At 47.0% G+C, this 20,158-nt stretch overlaps 2 protein-coding genes across 2 annotated transcripts; both read left to right on the forward strand.

The window, feature by feature from the left end:
- Positions 1 to 12,608: 12,608 nt before the first annotated feature.
- Positions 12,609 to 16,723, forward strand: LOC119280816 (geranylgeranyl transferase type-1 subunit beta-like). The gene is made up of 11 exons (XM_037561530.1): positions 12,609 to 12,837; positions 14,134 to 14,209; positions 14,395 to 14,453; positions 14,570 to 14,709; positions 15,258 to 15,313; positions 15,394 to 15,470; positions 15,566 to 15,611; positions 15,748 to 15,872; positions 16,046 to 16,113; positions 16,219 to 16,306; positions 16,447 to 16,723. Exons 1-11 carry the CDS (start codon positions 12,667 to 12,669, stop codon positions 16,588 to 16,590), a joined length of 1,050 nt encoding a protein of 349 aa, XP_037417427.1. The 5' UTR covers positions 12,609 to 12,666; the 3' UTR covers positions 16,591 to 16,723.
- A 303-nt stretch (positions 16,724 to 17,026) lies between these two features.
- LOC119274775 (very-long-chain (3R)-3-hydroxyacyl-CoA dehydratase PASTICCINO 2A) lies at positions 17,027 to 19,604 on the forward strand. The gene is made up of 9 exons (XM_037555500.1): positions 17,027 to 17,334; positions 17,414 to 17,525; positions 18,042 to 18,060; positions 18,187 to 18,275; positions 18,382 to 18,435; positions 18,539 to 18,609; positions 18,735 to 18,816; positions 18,908 to 19,004; positions 19,139 to 19,604. Exons 1-9 carry the CDS (start codon positions 17,264 to 17,266, stop codon positions 19,207 to 19,209), a joined length of 666 nt encoding a protein of 221 aa, XP_037411397.1. The 5' UTR covers positions 17,027 to 17,263; the 3' UTR covers positions 19,210 to 19,604.
- Positions 19,605 to 20,158: the final 554 nt, after the last annotated feature.

Below are 20,158 nucleotides of genomic sequence, written 5' to 3' on the forward strand. Positions count from 1 at the left end.
TAACGCGGTACGGCCGGTTCAACAGAGTTCACTGCTCGCTTATGAAGTTTCCGGTCGCGCTTATCCAAGCTAGTTGTGAAAACGTGATACTGCCCATTGTTCAACTGTTTTGGCTGGCTCTGATAACCCGACCGCTGCTGCTGCTGCTGTTGGTTATAACCCCCTTGACCGTTCTGATTATCCTGGTTATTATTACCGCCTTGATTGAAACCTGAACCGGAAGCTCCATCGTGACCCGGCCCATGGAAACCGGATCCTGAGCCACCACCTGACCCACGGTCATACCGGAAGGCATTAGAGTTCTTAAATTCCTGCATAATGTAACAATCCTTCCAAAGGTTGTTAGCCGGCGCCTCCTTCGTCCCGTGTTTTGGGCAAGGCTGATTTAGCAAATAGTTTAAGCGATCCGGGTTAGGATTTGGAGCCCCATTACGATTCGCCGCTTTACCTCTGCGCAGCTGACCCTTGTCCTGCGCATTAGTGTTAGCCACAAAGTGCATGCTGCCATCCGCCTTACGCTTGCCTCCATTTCCATGGCCCGCCGGTTTGTATTGATGCCCCTTAGAGTTGCTATTCTTTTTTCCCTTTCCTGCTTCATCATCGTCAGTCTCGGGATCCTTGGTACTATCAGAATCAGCATACTTCACTAAAGCGGCCATGAGAGTTCCCATGTCATTACATAACCGCTTCATATGCCCCAACTTCTGCTTTAGAGGCTTAAACCGGCAGTTGCCCTCCAGGGTTAAGATCGCAGAGTCAGCATTGATCCTGTCAGACGAGTGCAAGACTTCAGAAACGCGGCGTACCCAATGGGTTGTTGACTCTCCGTCCTCCTGAACACAAGCCGCCAAGTCTACTATGGACTTAGGCTGCTTACACGTATCTTTGAAATTCTGGATAAACCAGGTCCGCAACTGGGCCCATGAACTGATAGAATTAGGCGGCAGGCTTTTCAACCAAGTACGGGCTGTGCCTTCAAGCATCATGGTGAAGTACTTTGCACACGCGATCTCATCCACATCCAGCATCTCCATTGCCATCTCATAACTCTCTACCCACACTTCTGGAGATAAATCAGCGGTGTAATTTGGCACCTTGCGCGGGCCCTTGAAGTCCTTGGGCAGGCATACATTGCGTAAAGCGGAGACTAAACAGGGCACTCCCAAGCTAGATGCGACCCCTGGCCCGACAGAGGTGGTAGGACGAACCGGTGTAAGCTGATCTGCCTCGTTCTGTGCTGCTAACTCGGCCTCCCTTCGTGCCCGGGCCCGGTCCACTACATCCTGAGCATCGTGAACACCATCGGCCGGGTTATTGCCATGGGCCGCTTCACGGCCCCGCACATTGCTTGATATGGCCGGTTCATCTAGGCACCTACTATAGCTCCGGCTTGGACGAGGTGTGGAATGAATCCGATCGCGGCTGTATGAATATGCCTCCTGTTGAATCAAAGCGGTCCGGAGAAGTTCCTTAACCCGGCGCGTCTCTATTGCTTGTGGAGAGTCTCCTTCGACCGGGATAGCTTCTAATCGCGCAGCAGCTGCGACAAGATTGTCCATAGGATTAGAATAATGACCCGGAGGTGTCTGGACCGGCGGAGGAATCACAATGTTCTGCCGAGGAGGTTCCATCAGGTGGGGTTGGACCGTCGCTCCTGGCCCTGGTGCCTCGACCCGGTTTACCTCCAGGTGCCCCGGCGGATTACTGGTTCCAGCTCCCGGAGTGTGAAAGAGATTTCGAGGGTCGAACCCTAACGGCAGGCGTGATCTGTGCTTCCGCTTCAAGACTTCCTGTGATGCGTTCTAGTCGAGCATGAGCTTATAGGCCTGGGCGTCCAAAGCGGCCCGCTCTGCGGCCATCCTGTCCTTCTCTGCTGCCAGGTCGGCTTTGGCTTGTGCGATCTGCTCTCTCACCTTTGCAACCTCTGCATCATGGGCCTCCTGATCCGCCGGATTGGCCTCTGCCATAAGTACAGCTGGTGCATCAAACAGGTCAAATAGAACTTGAACCGGTGGGCGCACAAGGCCTCCTGCCCCTGCTGTCGCTGCCGCTGCTGATCCGGAGAACATTGCTGCTGCGGTCGAGGAGTGATTCGCCGCCTGCGTACCGGCCATGAATATTCCAACCCGGTTGATCTGCTCAGGGGGGTCCGGAATACTGTCGCCATCGGAACAGCCCCTAATCTGGTCGTCTTGCAACTAGTACAATGATTCGGTCTCTCCGGTTGAGGACTCGTCGCCGGAATAGATGACGGTCTCGCTACCGTATTCTGACTCGTCCCCATGCTCTCCTCCGTGGATGACTCACACGAAGGCACGCTTCACGGCCGGTTTAACCTGGGTAGATCTCGCACACTGAGCCGTCTCGACGAGGTCGGTGCGGATGTCCGGCTCAGGCCCAGGCTCGCCAATCTTGCCAATAAAAACGTGTATGCCACCAAAGGGGACCCGGTACCCGTACTCGATCGAGCCGGCTTCGGGACCCCATCCTGCATCGTCAATGTAGAGCTTGCCGCGACGACTCTTGGTCATCCAGCCCACAGCATAGCCTTCGAGTCCTTTGAGCTTGCCCTCCAAGATCATCAAACCATGGTGCGATAGCCCCACGGTGGGCGCCAACTGTCGTGGATTTGTCACGGCAGATGTCCTTGTGAAAGGACTTAGTCGTGGAGCCATCGCTACGGGTTAACTTGAAGGGGTTAAAGCGGACACAAAGACACAAGGGTTTATACTAGTTCAGCCCCTTCGATGAAGGTAAAAGCCTACGTCTAGTTGTGATGGAATTGATGTGGTTTCGATGGCTAGGGAGCAAACAAGCTTCGCCTAGGCTCGAGTTGTTGTTCTCTGTCTTTGAACCGCCGCCGGGTCGTCCCCTTATATACATGGGTGACGCCCGTCGGTCCACAAAGTCCCACACCGGTTCATACTCGTATCCCGGTTGGTCTCTCTCTATTCCTAACTTACAATACAAGTTTACATATCAAGCCGGATTACGGCTACAGGTTCTAAACCGACTACAGGCCTTGGGCCTTCATCTGCTTAATCACCTTTATGCTACTAAAGAAGTTAACCCAGCCCAGGTAGGCCGGTTCACACCTAGGATTAAGAGAGATATAGTGCAAACTTCAGAAGGTATTGATGGAACCACCGTTGGAATTTGGAAACAATGAATATTTTGATATGATAACGAAGGAAGTGAAATCTTGAACGAACCACCGTAAGAATTGAAAATGAACATACCAAAGGCACAATTCACCGAGAAGAATTGGAAAACGAATGAAGATACTTGAGGGTATTTAGATACATGAGAACGAAGAGATCATGAACTGATTAGAGGGTATTTCAACGATGCACCGGTAAGATTTGGAGAACAAGAGTTGAAGGTTGAGAATGAGTAATTCTGAGATGATGGGCTCTGGAGAATCAAACTGAAAAGACTCCTGAAATGCTCCAGATGGTTGAAAAGAATTCTCACAATCAAAACAATTATGAGAGGATGTCATCAAGCTAGAACCACGAATCTTCAAGAGAACGGACCAAGATTTAGGAGAAATCCTTCTTCGGTCTTCAAATGTTGAGAATGATGATGAGAACCACCATGAATTGTTGAGATACTCCGGGAGAATGAAAAATAGAAAGGTTGAATCAACGATGAAAGAATTTGGAAGATCTTGGACAAAGGCATATGACTGATTAAATTCATTCTTATGTCAAACTTTGAAAGGAATTTGAGAATAGCTCCGGGAAAATTAGGAGAGTCAGGTAAGATCCCGGGAAAAGACCTGTGGGTTAGGGCCCACTAAAAAGATACACCGTTGAACAATTGATTGAAATAGATATCGCACTGGTAGAATTAAATGACTTGAATGAGATAATAATCTCCGAATAGCTTGAACGGATCTTGAATGAAAAGACGAGCCTTCTGAGAAATATTCAACACTCGAGAACGAAGGAATAGCGAGAATTGAATGATTAAGAGATACACCGGCATAAGAAATCACTTGAAATGAGAAAAAGAATATGATTAACATCGAAAGCTTGAGTTAAATCCACCGGAGAAGAAAAGAATGAAAAATGATGAACTTGAAACTCCGTTAGTATCTTCTTGAGAATCACCGGATAAGAACATTGATTGAAAAGGTTGAAGAGACTTCACATGAATAAATGGATACATGATTAAAATATATGAGTCCTTGAAGAAAAGGGTGGGAGGGTGGGGAAAACAAAGACAACTTGGGATGAACGAAACAAACACCGTTGAGAAAACATAGAATTGATCTTGTGGATGGGGAGAATGATGGGATCATCTCAAAGAGAAACGCACAGGTTGGAAAAGAATTAACATGACGACCTCGATGATCAAGAAGGATTAGTATTCACATAGCAATATGAGAACACCATTTAGGGAAGGTATGGATTCAACATTTGACTTTGAAGCAACTCGAATACCACAAATAAAACAAAACAAAGGATTTGGCTTGCAGAATAAGCCGGAACAAACATATGATAGAGATTTCGTCCGAAGTTTTCGTGGTGGGGCCCACACGGGCTCGATCGTACAGCACCATCATGTACAAGGCAGTGCACATGACATACGAAGTGTCCCCGAACCAGCATAGCCAAGGGTTCTTTAAGACACAACAAGTCCACTATAAAAATGACCGTGGAAAGGCGAACCACTAGACGTCAAACCCCAATCTCATATCATGCATCTGTCGAAAAGATATTCTAGGAGCTACTTGAATTCCCACCTATAAAACTCCCGAAACTTTCTGGTTATGCAATCTGGTGTTGGGGATACATGGGAAGCAATATATATCTCAACCAAAACTAACAATTCCTACATCCAAGTTGTATCCATCCGTCAACACATAACCAAGAAACCTTCGGAAATCATGTACCTCAACCTTCGAAAAGCATCCGTTATACGAGTTATGGCAATACTCCCGAACTCCCCAGTACTAGGTGACGTCGAGGTTATCTCACCAACAACTGCATAAAAGAGATTTTCGATGTCGGCAAAACTCAGGTATTCCAGAACTGCAACGATAAAATTATGACGACAACACCTCGGAGCTCAACTCCCCGGGTCAATGCCACATAATAGACAGGAGGCACCAAGAACAATGTTCTCGTCACAAAACCATCGGAACGATTCCAAGATACCCGCGTGATCCTAAATTTTTTTTAGTGAAATTTGAGGAGAGGAAAGTCAAAACATCTACGTCAGGAGACCTCACCAGAGTGACGAAGGGGTTGAGGAGTAAAAAGAATCCTACTCTCCGATATATATAATCCTAAGACTCAAAATAGTTTTTTTTCTAGACTCAACAACGCCAGCAAACAATCAAGCAGGGGGCTCCTAAGTCGGGGATGGCTCTGATTACCAACTTGTTACACCCACGATGCGGCTATATCTCCCACGTGTCGAAGCACGACTTAGAGGCATAACTGCGTGGTGGTTTTGTCGCAAGAAGGGTCATCTTCACACAATCCCATGTAATGAACAAGAATGGGATAAAGAGTTGGCTTACAATCGCCACTTCACACAATGAACAAATAAATCATACATCATTCAGAGTACACACATAGTCCGACTACGGACAAAGCCAAAAGAAAAGAAGATAACCCAACTGCTAGATCCCCGATCGTCCCAACTAGGCTCCACTACTGATCAACATGAAACGAAACATAGCAACAACCAAGATCTTCGTTGAGCTCCCATCTGAGCTCGGTTGCATCACCTGCACTGGTATCATCGGCACCTGCAACTGTTGTGATAGTATCTGGTGAGTCACGAGGACTCAGCAATCTCAAAACCCGCGAGATCAAGACTATTTAAGCTTATGGGAAAGGAAGGGGTAAAGTGGTGAGGTTGCAACAGCGACTAAGCATGTATGGTGGCTAACATACGCAAATAAGAGCGAGAAGAGAGCAAGAGGAACGGTCGTGAAGCTAGCAATGATCAAGAAGTGATCCTGAACTCCTACTTACGTCAAACATAACTCAGAAACCGTGTTCACTTCCCGGACTCCGCCGAAAAGAGACCATCACGGCTACACACACGGTTGATGCGTTTTAATTCGTATCTGGTGTCAAGTTCTCTACAACCGGACATTAACAAATTCCCATCTGCCTCATAACCACGGGCACGGCTTTCGAAAGATAATATACCCTGCAGGGGTGTCCCAACTTAGCCCATCACAAGCTCTCACGGTCAACGAAGGATATTCCTTCTCCCAGGAAGACCCGATCAGACTCGGAATCCCGGTTTACAAGACATTTCGACGATGGTAAAACAAGACCAGCAAAGCCGCCCGATGTGCCGACAAATCCCGATAGGAGCTGCACATATCTCGTTCTCAGGGCAACACCGGATGAGACTAGCTACGAGTAAAACCAACCCTCAAGTTGCCCCGAGGTGGCCCCGCAGGCAGCTCAGTTCGGACCAACACTCGAAGGAGCACTGGCCCGGGGGGGGGGGTTAAAATAAAGATGATCCTTGAGTCTGCAGAACCCAAGGGAAAAAGGCTTAGGTGGAAAATGTTAAAACCAAGGTTGGGCCTTGCTGGAGGAGTTTTATTCAAAGCGAACTGTCAAGGGGGTCCCATAAATCACCCAACCACGTAAGGAACGCAAAATCCAGAAACATAACACCGGTATGACAGAAACTAGGGTGGCAAGAGTGGAACAAAACACTAGGAATAAGGCCGAGTCTTCCACCCTTTACCAAGTATATAGATGCATTAATTAAATAAGAGATATTGTGATATCCCAACATAATCATGTCCATCATGGAGCAATCTTCAACTTCACTTGCAACTAGCAACGCTATAAGAGAGGCTGAGCAAAGTGGTAACATAGCCAAGCAATGGTTTGCTAGGTAGGGTGAAAAGGTTAGAGGCTAACATGGCAATTTGGGAGGCATGGTAAACAAATGATAGGTAGCGCAGCATAGCGATAGAACGAAGCAACTAGCAAGCAAAGATAGAAGTGATATCAAGGGTAATGGTCATCTTGCCTGAGATCGCGCAAGGAAGAAGAACGAGTCCATGAAGAAGACAAATGAACGTAGTCGAACAAATCCTCACAACTCCGGAACGAAACCGAAGCTAACGAGGGAAGCAAACCGGAAAGAAGCAAGCAACATGGTAAACACACAAGCATAGTCATGGCATGATGCACAATCAAGTATGATGCATGTCTGGTTTAATGAGGCATGGCATGGCAATATGCACAAACAACACTACAAGTTAAGTGGAGCTCAATATGCAACGGGTTGCATATTGACGGAACACCACAACAATTATTTAGTTCCCTCTCGTTTATGTTACCAAACAATATTAAATGTTGTTAAGCATGGCAAGAGGTGAAGCATAATTGAACTAACTATTTAGGCAAGTTTAAATGAGGCCGGAAACAAGAAACAACAATTCCGGTAAATCCCCATGTCATTTAGCAATTTAATGCAAACACAATTTTAAGCATTTTAATTGTTATTAACATGATGCGGATGCCATAATCAAGGTTTATGCAATTTTAAGAAAACGTTAACATGAGCATGATACGAGGCATTTGTCACCATGGCGGGACGAAAGGGGTGCCACGGCAACGACAACGGAAATGGTGCCACGGCAACATTTCGATGATCCGATAACTCGTCGAGATGTCGGTGCAAAAGAAAGTGGGCGTGAGCGTGTCATGCAAGGATGGTGGGGTACTCCCGAATTCCGGGTTCCCACGGGACGGTGGCATGGCAAAAGAGGGGCGTCGCAAGGACAATTCGATCACGGTGCAAAACTCAAGCATCTCATACAACCAAGCATGCATCTCATCGCGGTCGTCTCGGGTTATACCTTCGAAGCGTGCGTTTCGGAGCGGTTCGGGTTCGGTACGTTGTAGAGGAAGTAGACGTTCTTGCAGCGGTCGTAGTGGAAGTAGTTGTTCATGTCCCGTGGATGTTCGGGGTCCACGGGGTCTTCGAGGGTCGACGGTAGTGGTTCATGGACGTCGTGGAAGTAGCCGTTCTTGTTTCGTAGTCGTACATGTCGGCGGTAGTGGAAGTAGTGGTACACGGCGACGGTAGTTGTACACACATTGTAGTCGAACTTGACGGAACCAAATGTCCTCGAGGGTAGTCGTGGTACTTGGCGATTTCGGAGACGGCAGCAGAGGTACTTGACGTGTCACCATGTAATCGTACCCGAGGTCCTGCCCGGGGTCCTAAGGGCATCGAGCACTGCGGTACTTGTCGGTCCACGGTAGCAGATGGCATCGGGGAAGGTTTGGTTAACAAGCAGGGGCAGCGTGCGTTCGTTCTCCACCTGAACAAGGACAACATGGAGGCAGGAGGGCAACAGCGGTGCCGCGATCTCCGATGATGCAGCACGACGGAGAGGCGCAGGGACGGCTGGGGTGGATGGATCGGCCTCGGGACGCTGGATCCTGGCTGGAAGGAGGTCGCACGAGGAACGGGGAGGTCGCTGCAGCAGCTTGTCGGGGCGGCGGGAGGAGGCGCATCGGGAGCCGAAGACGGCGGCCGGGCCTGGCGGCAGAGGCAGGAGGCGGCAAGTCGGCGAGGGGACCGGGCGCAGGGATCTCCACTCCCTGGCTCGATGCGGAGGAGGCGATGGTGCGAGCCTGCGGGGCTCCGGCGGGAGTCTTGAGGCGCAGGGGCGACGGCGTGGCCATGGACGACGGCGAGGAAGGAGGCCGGCTGATGCGGGCGCAGGTGCTCGAGGAGCTCCTCTCCTCGAGCGCTCGGGCGATAAAGACTTGGCGAGGAGGAGGCGCGGGAACACCCGATCCATCCTGGAACGAGGCGGGGCGAGCTGGGCGAAGGCGGAGGCGCGAGGGAGGAGACAGAGGACGGCGCGGGGCTCTGCTCCTCTCTGCGTGCCGCAGCGCAGGAGGAGACAAGATCGAGAGGAGGGAGGCGAGGGGATCGGGCGCAGGTGCTGGGCGCTGCGTGTGTGGCGGCGGGCACGAGAACGAGGGGAGAGATCGATGGAGAGAGTCGGGGCCTAGGGTTAACAGCGGGGTGCGGCTGGGCCTTGGGCCGGCTTAGATGGGCTGGCCTGGTCTAGCTGGGCTGCGGCTGGTCTTCCCCTCCCTCTACTCTTTTATTTTCCAAAACAGAAAATACCAAAGAGGAAAAGAAGAGGAAAGGAAGAGTTTGGGATAGCATTTACGCATGGGGGTAATTTTCCCGGACTCACAAAATTGAGCTTGATCCAAGAAAATAGAAAAGAGGCACGAATGCAAGATTTAAATTCAAACTCATTTGAATTTAATTCAAATGGGTTTGAACTAGGACTTGATAAAAGGAAGGTCCGAAAAATGTTGAGATTTTTGGTGGGGCTCCGGAAAATGGCAAAAGAATTATTGGCAAGGTTAGAGAGCCAAAACTTGAAGAAGAAAAGGCCAAGGGATTTAATATGCAAGTGGGTTCATGGGTGATTCCCAAACAATGGAATATTTCATAATATCTCCCTAAATATCGAGAGGGTATGTTATAAAGAGAAATCACCATTGTGAATATCCCTCAATTTAAATGGATCGAAAAATCCATACAATTTTTTTAGATGAGTTATAAAATTAATGATATGATGGCATGAAGAAACGATGCAATGCAAGAGATGACATGATGCAATGCAACAAGCAAAACAAATCACACGACAAAACTCGGAGTAGCTGGAAGTCTTCTGGAGCGTCGGTCTCGGGGCGTTACAGATGCCGTTTTTAAACACGGGGTGCGGCATCCTTCCTGATGGTGACGACACAAAGGAACTCTCAATGAAAGCACCAATGTCGGTGTCAAAACCGGCGGATCTCGGGTAGGGGGTCCCGAACTGTGCGTCTAGGCGGATGGTAACAGGAGACAAGGGACACGATGTTTTTACCCAGGTTCGGGCCCTCACGGTGGAGGTAAAACCCTACTCCTGCTTGATTAATATTGATGATATGGGTAGTACAAGAGTAGATCTACCACGAGATCAGAGAGGCTAAACCCTAGAAGCTAGCCTATGGTATGATTGTTGTTCGTCCTATGGACTAAAACTCTCCGGTTTATATAGACACCGGAGAGGGCTAGGGTTACACAGAGTCGGTTACAATGGGAGGAGATCTTCATATCGTATCGCCAAGCTTGCCTTCCACGCCAAGGAAAGTTCCATCCGGACACGGGACGGAGTCTTCAATCTTGTATCTTCATAGCCCGGGAGTCCGGCCAAAGGTCTTAGTCCGGCCATCCGGACACCCCCTAATCCAGGACTCCCTCACCCACGAAAGAAGAGAACCAACGGAAGAAGGCGGGAACAGCCTCTAGGCACCGGACATCCGGCCATGGCCCCGGACATTCGGCCCCTGGAGATCTACATGGTCAGGAGTGCGCAGAAGAAGCTACAGGGCCCGAACATCCGGCGTCCATCCCGGACATCCGGCCCCCTCACCGGAAATCCGGCCTCCAGCCCGGACATCCGGAGGCGCCATCCAGGGTGCACAGAAGGCTGCCCAGACAGCCCGGACATCCGGTCATCACCCCGGACATCTGGCGCCTCCCGAAGCCCCGGACATCCGGCCCCTCCGCCCGGACATCCGGCGCCGCCCATCCAGAGAGCAGCACGGCCGTCTCCACCAGCCCGGACATCCGGCCCTTCAGCCCGGACATCCGGCCCCTCGCGATCCACCCGACATCCGGCCCGACGCCCGGACATCCGGCCTTCCCTGTCTGCGAACAGTGTAAGGGCCGAGGCCCATGTACCCCCTTCGCCCCTAGACTATATATACTCCATCCCCACCTACGTTTTAGGGTTAGCATTGTGATTGCTCATTTGAGATAGAGCATTGCTCATCCGTACCGGATCTACTCCTCGTGAGGGACCACACCTCTTCGGAGAAGATCCATATGGATTCAAGGCCTCCATCCGGAGAAGACAATCAAGACCTCCTCACGGAGAAGAACGGTTACTCTTATATCGTCCCTTGTTGACTTTGGATCTCGTGTTACTTTGTGCCTCGATGATCTAGCACTTGTGTGATCAATTTCGTGTCGGTTGAGTGTTTCTCTTGTTTACCCCTCGTGATTTCCCTCATGTTCTTCCACGCGTTCTTCGTGTTCCCCGTAGGATCCTCTCCAAACGTGAAAGATTGGCCCCTAGGGTTCCGCCCTACATCACATCATGTCCCCTGCCTCCTGTTAACTTCGATCCTTAGACACACAATTCGGGACCCCCTACCCGAGATCTGCCGGTTTTGACACCGACAGGGATGACGGAATACTTCAACGAGAAAGAAGAATACAACTGATAACAGTGATGACGGTATAGTGAGCATATGCATGACCCAGGGGGACACCTATCGTCTTGGGTTTTGTAAAGTATCGCGAAGCAAAGGGAACATCACATAATAACCAAAGGTTCACTCGAATGTCATTCGTGTAATCATAGGGATTCGATGGTTCACATCTTCATTGATATCCCCATCCTTTTGCAGCATTGACCTAAAATATTCAAATGCGTACTTCTGAGGCACCACATGACCATCAAGGCTAAATATGGCTCCCATCTACGCCTAAAGGATTTTGTTCATGCCAACAAGGAGTGGATATTTGATTTCCTCTAGTGAGCAACCTCTCTCGAGGCCACGACTTTGGTGGTAACAATTTTTTACATGTGGGAGGCCGGTAGTGATGCAAGAAACAACGTTGTTAAGATTCCTTCTCTAGAGTAGCCGAGAAAGCTCTGACTTATGTTGACTCCCTTGTGCAGAATTGGGACTGCAATTGCCCAAGGAATGACCCAACAATATATCCTGTTAAATGGGTTCTGCCACCGGCAGATGCGGTGGCGGTTAACGTGGATACTACACTCTTCAAAGGAATCTCGACGGATAGGAGTTGGCATGGTATAATCAGGAATCACATTGAAGATTGCTTGTTGGCTTGCCGCGAGCACGTTGATAATGTTACCATGATGAAACTAACGGGAGCACTGATGTTAAGGCGTGCCGGTGTCTCCCACCCATCAGGAAGCCTTCTCAAGGGTTGTTTTTAGTCAGACTGTTTGTCCGTTATCCAGAGAATCAATGCTTCGACGATGGATCGCTCGCAGGTGGGGCTTATCATTACTGATATGAAGAAGTTGGCATCGTTCTTCTCGTCCATTCGGTTTAATTATGAAAATCGCTTGCCAAATGTCTTGGCATATTCTAACTGATCTTGTGAGTCCTCTAGTGACTATATTTCATATAACCCGGATTGTTTCCGGGAAACACTCCCTCTTGATTATCCTCCATCTATAAATCATGATCGACACACGATTGTACTGTGTATGTTTGTGTATGTGAGCTACTTTGATTGATTGTATTGTGTTAAAAGAATTACAGCGTGATATTTTTTTTGCTAAAAAAGAGAGTACTGCATCGTGTCCTATAGTTCGTCACGGAAAAGAGACAGCAAGGAATACGATACCCGCTCGAAAAAAAAAACAAAAAAAAAACAAAAGTGTAGTACGGCACGGTCGGAAACCGGACACAAGTGGGACCGCCATCTCATCTCAGCTCTCCCTCCCAAAGTCCCAAGCGCGCCAGGATTCGTGCTCCCGCACCGGTCAGACCAATCGGCGGCGACGAGGAGGTCTTAACTTTTCACGGCCGACGACCGCCGGAGATGGGGGACCAGGAGGAGGGGCCGGCCGGGTTCGCGCGCGCGCGCCACGCGGCGTTCCTGGAGCTCATGTCGTCCGAGCTCCCCGACGGCTACGCCACGCAGGAGGTCAACCACCTCACCCTCGCCTACTTCGCCGTCGCCGGCCTCTCCCTCCTCCGGGAGCTCGACCGGGTAAGCCCAGCTGAGATCTACCCCGTTGCGCTCCCTCTCGGCGTGTACTCTGTCCACGCGTGCGCGAATTGCGCGGAATTCTAGGGAGTTTCCGAGTGATCTGTCATGTTCTAGATGTGGCCGTCCTCTGTTCATAGCTTTGGATCTCGCGTGGGTGTACTGATTATACTTGGCCATTGTACGCTTTGTGCCGAGTTTATTCAAAAATTGTCAAGCATGCGCACACACACATCAGTAGATTTCTAGGTACGATGTAAAAGGAAAAGGGTGGCAAATTTTTAAAAAAAATTGGTTGCGGCAACTGAAATTAAGCTGCCCTGTTTTTATTTTTGAATCGAATTGCAAGGATATGTACATGTTCAAGTATTATTCATGATTAAAAACAAGTTACTCCATGTATTCAACATACTAATCCACCATCGAACAGCAGATTTTTCAAGGCAATTCGCCATCGGGCAGTAGGTCAGGTCTGGTTCAGAACAGGGGATGCTTGTGCACGATTAGAAGTATGAAAAAAAAATGACTCGATGTATTCATAGGGGTAGGTTTGAGTAGCATTCATAAGCGCTACATGCAATTAGTCACGAATATGGGGACACGTAGACGTAGTGCAGTTCGCAGATCAACGTCGCGGAATGCTTGTGACAGCTACTGCTAGCTGCAAGGCTTAAGCATTTGAGTCCACTACCCAGTCCACTAAGACTTTAACTCCCAAGTAGTTAGAGGTTCGCGGGGTTATTGGATGCAGACCTGCCTGACAACTAGAATGTCATTACTAAGTTCAACAAGGTTCGGTGTCTGGTGATAAGAGCAAAGGGACCCAGATGATGTTGGTGCTGGTTTGCAGCAACAAAGTGGCACTGGTGCCCTCAGTTTTGGTTATTTGGTCTAAGCCCCATAAGATTTTGGCTGAATTATTTATGCAGTTGGGAGCTGTCTAGTTGGTTAACAATTAAGATTATCCTTCTCAATGTTGATTACTTGTGTGAACACAAGATAATAGCCTTCCAGGTTTATCAATCAGCATACTTTGCCTCTGGTAAATTTGCATAAATCAGATAGAAACATCAAAGAAGTTCTACATCTTCCGAGCCTTTAAAAGAATAACATTTGCATAAAGTAAGGAAAGATATCTGCCAGCAATAACTTTTATGACTTGAAGTTCTTTTAGCATGATCAACCATGTTAGGTTGCTAGGTGAATTGTTTATTGGGAGAATTTTAGTTTACCTATGCACCTTGACCGTTCAGGAAGAAATAATTTAGTAATAATTTGTGTACCTATCTTTTTTTGTAGGTTAACAAGGATCAAATTGCCAAATGGATTTTGTCGTTTCAAGTACACCCTGAGGCAAATGACGACTTAGACAATGGTAAGGTTTCTCCATTACTTATGTAAGAAGATTCTTCTGATGGATATAATTCATATTTCTAGATGCAATATGTTTGTTACTCCCTCCGTAAACTAATATAAGAGCGTTTAGATCACTATTTTAGTGATCTAAACGCTCTTATATTAATTTACAGAGGGAGTAAATAACAGTTCACTCATTTGTAGGGCAATTTTATGGATTCTGTGGCTCTAGAACAACTAAGTTCCCCTCAAATTTGGTGAAGGTATGGGTGATTAATGCTTAACCTTTTCCCGTCATATAACTATATAAGTCCACATTGTTTCCATTTCATTTATTTATTTGTGATAGTTCCATATACTGACATGTGCTCTGTTTCAGGACCCTTGTCATAATGGTAGTCATCTAGCAAGCACTTATTCGGCCCTTGCTACATTGAAGATTGTAGGTTATGATGTACTTAACCTTGATAGCAAGGTTCTTCTACTGTCGATGAGAAAACTCCAGCAACCAGATGGAAGGTATGCGTTTAGCTTTGGTCTCCATGGTACTTAGACTGTTAGACTTCTAAATTTACCTGGGAAGTATCTAAGTATTTCCATCTACTACCTGCATTAACGTTATCACTAGAATATTTTCTAGGAAAGAATCACCGGAATAGTTTCACCTAGTCACGTACCTCACATGCTGTTTTACGATTTTCATAGCACCCCATGGTTGGTTCACAGTCCACATCCTTCATTATAGTTCTGTTTCAGGAACATATGCATTAATTGCAAGCCTTTTCATTTACCATGTGTAATTTCATCTGCATGAACTTAAACTATGTACTCTCATTGCAACAAAACTTTACACCAGTAAACACCACTTTTCTGGTTTGTATTTGTACTAGAATGTTCAGGTGCTGTACTGTTATGATCCTCCAAAATGCTTGCAAGTAGTCTAGTGCTTCTCTGAACATTTTACCTTTTTACCTGTTTTATTGGTCAACTCAGAAGGCTTTGATTTTGTGCATCTGACATTCAATACATTTTGGTTATTAGCTAACTTGACATTCATCTTTTTGTAGCTTCATGCCTACTCATATTGGTGCGGAAACAGACCTACGCTTTGTATACTGTGCAGGTAAGGAGCACTGTTCTTTGTATATGCTAATAATTGGTTTTTTTCAAATATAATTTAATGCATTTGATCTCTGTTCTCAGCTGCGATCTGCTCAATGCTAAAAGACTGGTCAGGAATGGACAAGGAAAAGGCCAAGGAATACATTCTTAACTGTCAGGTTGGCTTGGCACCGTAGTTTTGAGTGATGTAAGAGTATTCTGCAGTCTGCACCATGCTATTTGCCTTTCCTGATCCTATTTCTACTGCATGCAGTCATATGACGGTGGCTTTGGCATGGTTCCCGGTTCAGAATCTCATGGTAGGCAGTGCATTTCTTTAGCTAGTTACTTTAGAGGTTATTCAATAGAGTTTTAATTGTGTGACAACTAAGTTAAGCCTTTGTTTTGCAATTTGGTTGTGGATTCTCATTGTATGACTTTGTGTTAGTGAGCCAGGTGGGGGAACTTTCTGTGCTGTTGCGGCCCTATATCTAATGGGTTTCATTCAAGTTGATTTGGCATCGAACTTACGAGAGTCTGCGCCGATTGACGTACAATTGCTCCTGGAGTGGTGCCTTCAGGTCAAATTCTGCTCAAATGTGTATCTGCAGTTATCCATTAAAATATGCCCTTTTACATGATGTAAAAATGCACAATAGTCTACATGACAACTAAATCTGAATTATTAGCAAAAATGTCTTTATTAGCTTAGCTGTGAACATTACTGACGCATTGCACTATTATCATTGTGTAGAGGCAAGCAGCAGACGGGGGATTTCAGGGCAGAAGAAACAAGCCAAGCGATACATGCTACGCTTTCTGGTTAGCATATTAACAGTCTGTATACTGTTATTTGGCTGAGAAGCAGGCGGTAGCAGCAACCTTGATAAAATTTGTTTGCTGCCCATTTGACTCATCTTCATTCAGGATTGGTGGCGTGTTGAAGATGATTGGCGCCTACCACTTGATCGACCACGGCGCTCTGCGGGAGTTTCTGCTCACCTGCCAGACACGTGTAATTACCCCCAAAGCCTCCATTGGCAGCTTTTTCTGAGATTTTAATAAAATATAAAACCTTAAATCAAGTTTTTAAACAGGTATATATCGATTCTCCTGTACTAACTTGTTTGTTCTCATTTTTTGATTGGACGACAGTATGGAGGCTTCTCGAAATTCCCGGACGACGAGTTGCCAGACATCTACCACTCATACTACGGGCTCGCGGCCCTCTCATTGCTGGGGGAGGAGGAGGTCGAGCCGCTCTGCGCCGAGCTGGGGATCATCGCCGCCGCACTGTAGCTAGCCAAGGCACCGATCTTCCCTCCGTTGTACCCCATTGTAACTCACAGTTTTGTTGCGATCGACAGATGCTGTAAGACCGATACACCATTACAGCGTGCGGCTGAAAACATGGAGGTGATTTTTGCATGAAGTTTCTTGATCCGCCGCGCTTTCGGCGTGTTTATTATTTTTCGGTTGCGATGGGCCTGATTTGCCCAGACAGTCGTGCTCTGTTCTGAAGTTTGTTGTGTTAGCTGAGCTGTTGGATCTGCACGAAAGCTACTGAGAACGGTGCAGGCAGCAGAATCATCTGCCTGGATTTGCATCGGCGTTTGAATTGCGTGCGCGATGAAGAAATGGCGCGTGTGGTGGGGAGGCAAGCTGGATTTGGGCGGCGGGCAGTTGGGTAGATGCGGGCAGCTGCAGCGGCAATAACTAACTGCCACGAGCTGCTGCCCACCACTCTCTCGCTCGCTCGTCCTGTCCGAACGGTCCGATCCGATCTCGTCAGATTCCTCCCAGATTCAAACCGATTGCGGCAGAGTTTGTTGGCCAGCCGCCTCCTAATCCAACCCCCGACCCGAGCGCCGCGTACTATTTCTTCCGCCTCCGTGTTGTAGCGGGACATCGGCGGCCATTATTTGATCCGCGGCAGGCGCATCCAGAGCCCTGCGGCGTCTTCTACTCTAGAATGGCCGGCGTCGGGTCGGCGGTGCGGCGGCTCTACCTCTCCGTCTACAACTGGGTCGTCTTCTACGGATGGTGCGCCTCCTTCCCTCGGATGGGTGGATGGATGGATCTCTGCTTCCTCTGACCAGTTCGGATCTCTTTGGTCTTGCAGGGCGCAGGTGCTGTACTACGCGGTGACGGCGCTGCTGGGGGCCGGCCATGAGGGCGTCTACGCCGCCGTCGAGCGCCCGCTGCAGCTCGCGCAGACCGCCGCCGTCATGGAGGTCTGCTTCTCTTCTCTTCTCTTGTCCCCCCCTTCTCTCCCACCTCTTTGAGTTGACTCCTAGCTTCAGAATTTGACTTAGTAAAAGAGCATGAATGTCAGTCAAAATATGCAGTAACTTTTACCATCTTAAGGCGTGGTTGCTCATATAGATCAAGTAGGATGGATTACTGCTCTGAACTGAGTTAAGGCAGAGACAAAATGGAGTTGACTAAACAGTAAAAACAGTCTGAATGCGGTGTCCCAAATCGACCAGATTACTCTGTGAACCGAGCCGAGCACCGCTATGAGAGACTTGTCGAAACACCGCGATGATGATTCAACTCCATTGTTATTTCTGTGCTTATTACAACTTTGTTCTGAATTTAATGTGGTGTCCTAGTTCTTTCTGGTGTTTTATATATATATATATGTCTACAGTAGCAATCTGCTTTATTTCTTTGCACATCCAAGTTTGAGAGTTACTGACAATCTTGTGTTTGCCTGGCATTGGCGGTCGTGCTGCTGGTGGGCGCAGATTCTTCATGGGCTTGCAGGTATGAGGTTATACTTACTTCTCTTCAAAAATCGTCAAGTATTAGATTTTCAAAACAAGATTGCTCTTCGTCACTCTTTTGGTATCTATTCATTTTTAGTAATTGTTGTAACAATCTGAATTTTAGGGTTGGTGAGGTCTCCGGTCACTGCAACCCTTCCACAAATAGGATCGAGGTTGTTTCTTACATGGGGCATCTTGTGGAGCTTTCCTGAGGTACTGTCCTTGATAACTTGCCAGCTGTATCTTTTCATATTGGATTGATGAAAGTAAAAATTGCTTTGACAATGTTGATTTATCACTTTGTACATTTGTCTTGCAGACACAATCTCATATTCTCGTAACTTCTTTGGTAATAAGCTGGTCCATCACTGAGGTACTTCTTACAAAATTCTTTTGCCGTGGTTAAAATTAGAAATTTTGGATGGTCTTTATATCTGAGAACATAACATAATGCGGAATTTGTTGGTTTCATGCAGATTATTAGATATTCTTTCTTCGGTTTGAAGGAGACACTTGGATTTGCACCTTCCTGGCTTTTATGGCTCAGGTTAGTACTATTTCTGCTCCAAGCAGGGTATCATCTCATTAAATTTAAAGGAAATTACTACATTTTCAAAAATTTTATGTTAAAAGTGAACTTCATTTATTTGTTGTGGCACTGCTTGTATGCAGGTATAGCACATTTATGATATTGTATCCTACCGGCATCCTTAGCGAGGTCGGTCTGATTTACATTGCTCTGCCTTACATCAAGGTAACTAAATAACCAAAGAGTAAAAAGAAAACTCCATGATATTCATTTTATAACAATCTTGTCTAACTACTTTTATCTTTTGGGTGACCAGGTATCCGAGAAATACTTTGTTAAGATGCCTAACAAATGGAATTTCTCCTTTGACTACTTTTATACATGTGCTATCGCCATCGGTGTCTATGTTCCAGGTACATAACCCATCTTACCTCGCCTTTGCTCTTCGCATTTGTAGTGATTGTCATCCTTTGACATTAATAAAGTGATGCTATAAGCGAAGTAGGACCTCACGGAACATTTTGTTGTTTAACTTGGGTGACCGCAGGTGGGCCGCACATGTTCACTTATATGCTTGCCCAGAGGAAGAAGGCCATGTCAAAGGCAAAGACTGCATGAAGTTGCTGTGAGCCTTGTAGATGGGGCATGCAATGCAAACCCTACTACAGTGTCATGTTGTAGAGTAGTTGGTGTGAGATCGGTAATTCAATACGGTGAATTAGCCGACCTGTGTTGTAACAATGATGATTGTTGGATTTCCCATGGTTGAATTCATCATTGATCAAAGTCTGCATTGAGCCAATGATTATGACCAAAGAAGTGGCATAATACCATCAGATAAAAGCAATATTCATCTTCGGAAGTGCTCGTCCATTATGAGCCAATGACTAGATCTCAACTTAACAAGGAAAACTTTGTGGAGCAAATGGTACACCGGTTATTTCACAGGACAAGTGTTGTCTCTAATCTAGCATATGTGCATGTACAATCTTATTACAAGATCCTTAATTTTACACAGGGGCAATATACAGTGGATACATTATTGTGTATTTGGGGTTGCAAGCTAACTACGCATATGTGTAGAGATCTGCTCCTAAATGAAAAAATCCGCCAATTCATTGGATGTACAACAGTCTGAATTGGAACGAGATGAGGGCTTCCTTCCAAGTCACTAAGATTATTCCTTAAGAGGTCCTTCTGATTTACTGTTCCTGTTAACCAGTAGGAGAATTAAACAACCATGTCCACGTTAGTTCGTGTATAAAGCAAAAAAAAAAAACAAAAAAAACAGAGAGCTCAAACTGGCCTAGGTGTGTTCTGAAATCTCATGGTTTAGGGGTTTCCACCTTAGTATTCTAGCAAAAGCGAGACCAGGCTATATCGTATATACAGAAAGCCCGGCTATCTTGTCAGAACATCATATAAGATACTACTCCATATGAAGTTGTAGCAGCAACACTTATTTTGAGACGGAGGAAGTATAACTTTTGCAAGTGAGGACAACATGATTTGAGATACTAAGTTGTAGCAGCAACACTTATTTTGAGACGGAGGAAGTATAACTTTT

Source organism: Triticum dicoccoides, chromosome 3B (assembly GCF_002162155.2).
Source record: "Triticum dicoccoides isolate Atlit2015 ecotype Zavitan chromosome 3B, WEW_v2.0, whole genome shotgun sequence".
NCBI classification, from domain to species: domain Eukaryota; kingdom Viridiplantae; phylum Streptophyta; class Magnoliopsida; order Poales; family Poaceae; genus Triticum; species Triticum dicoccoides.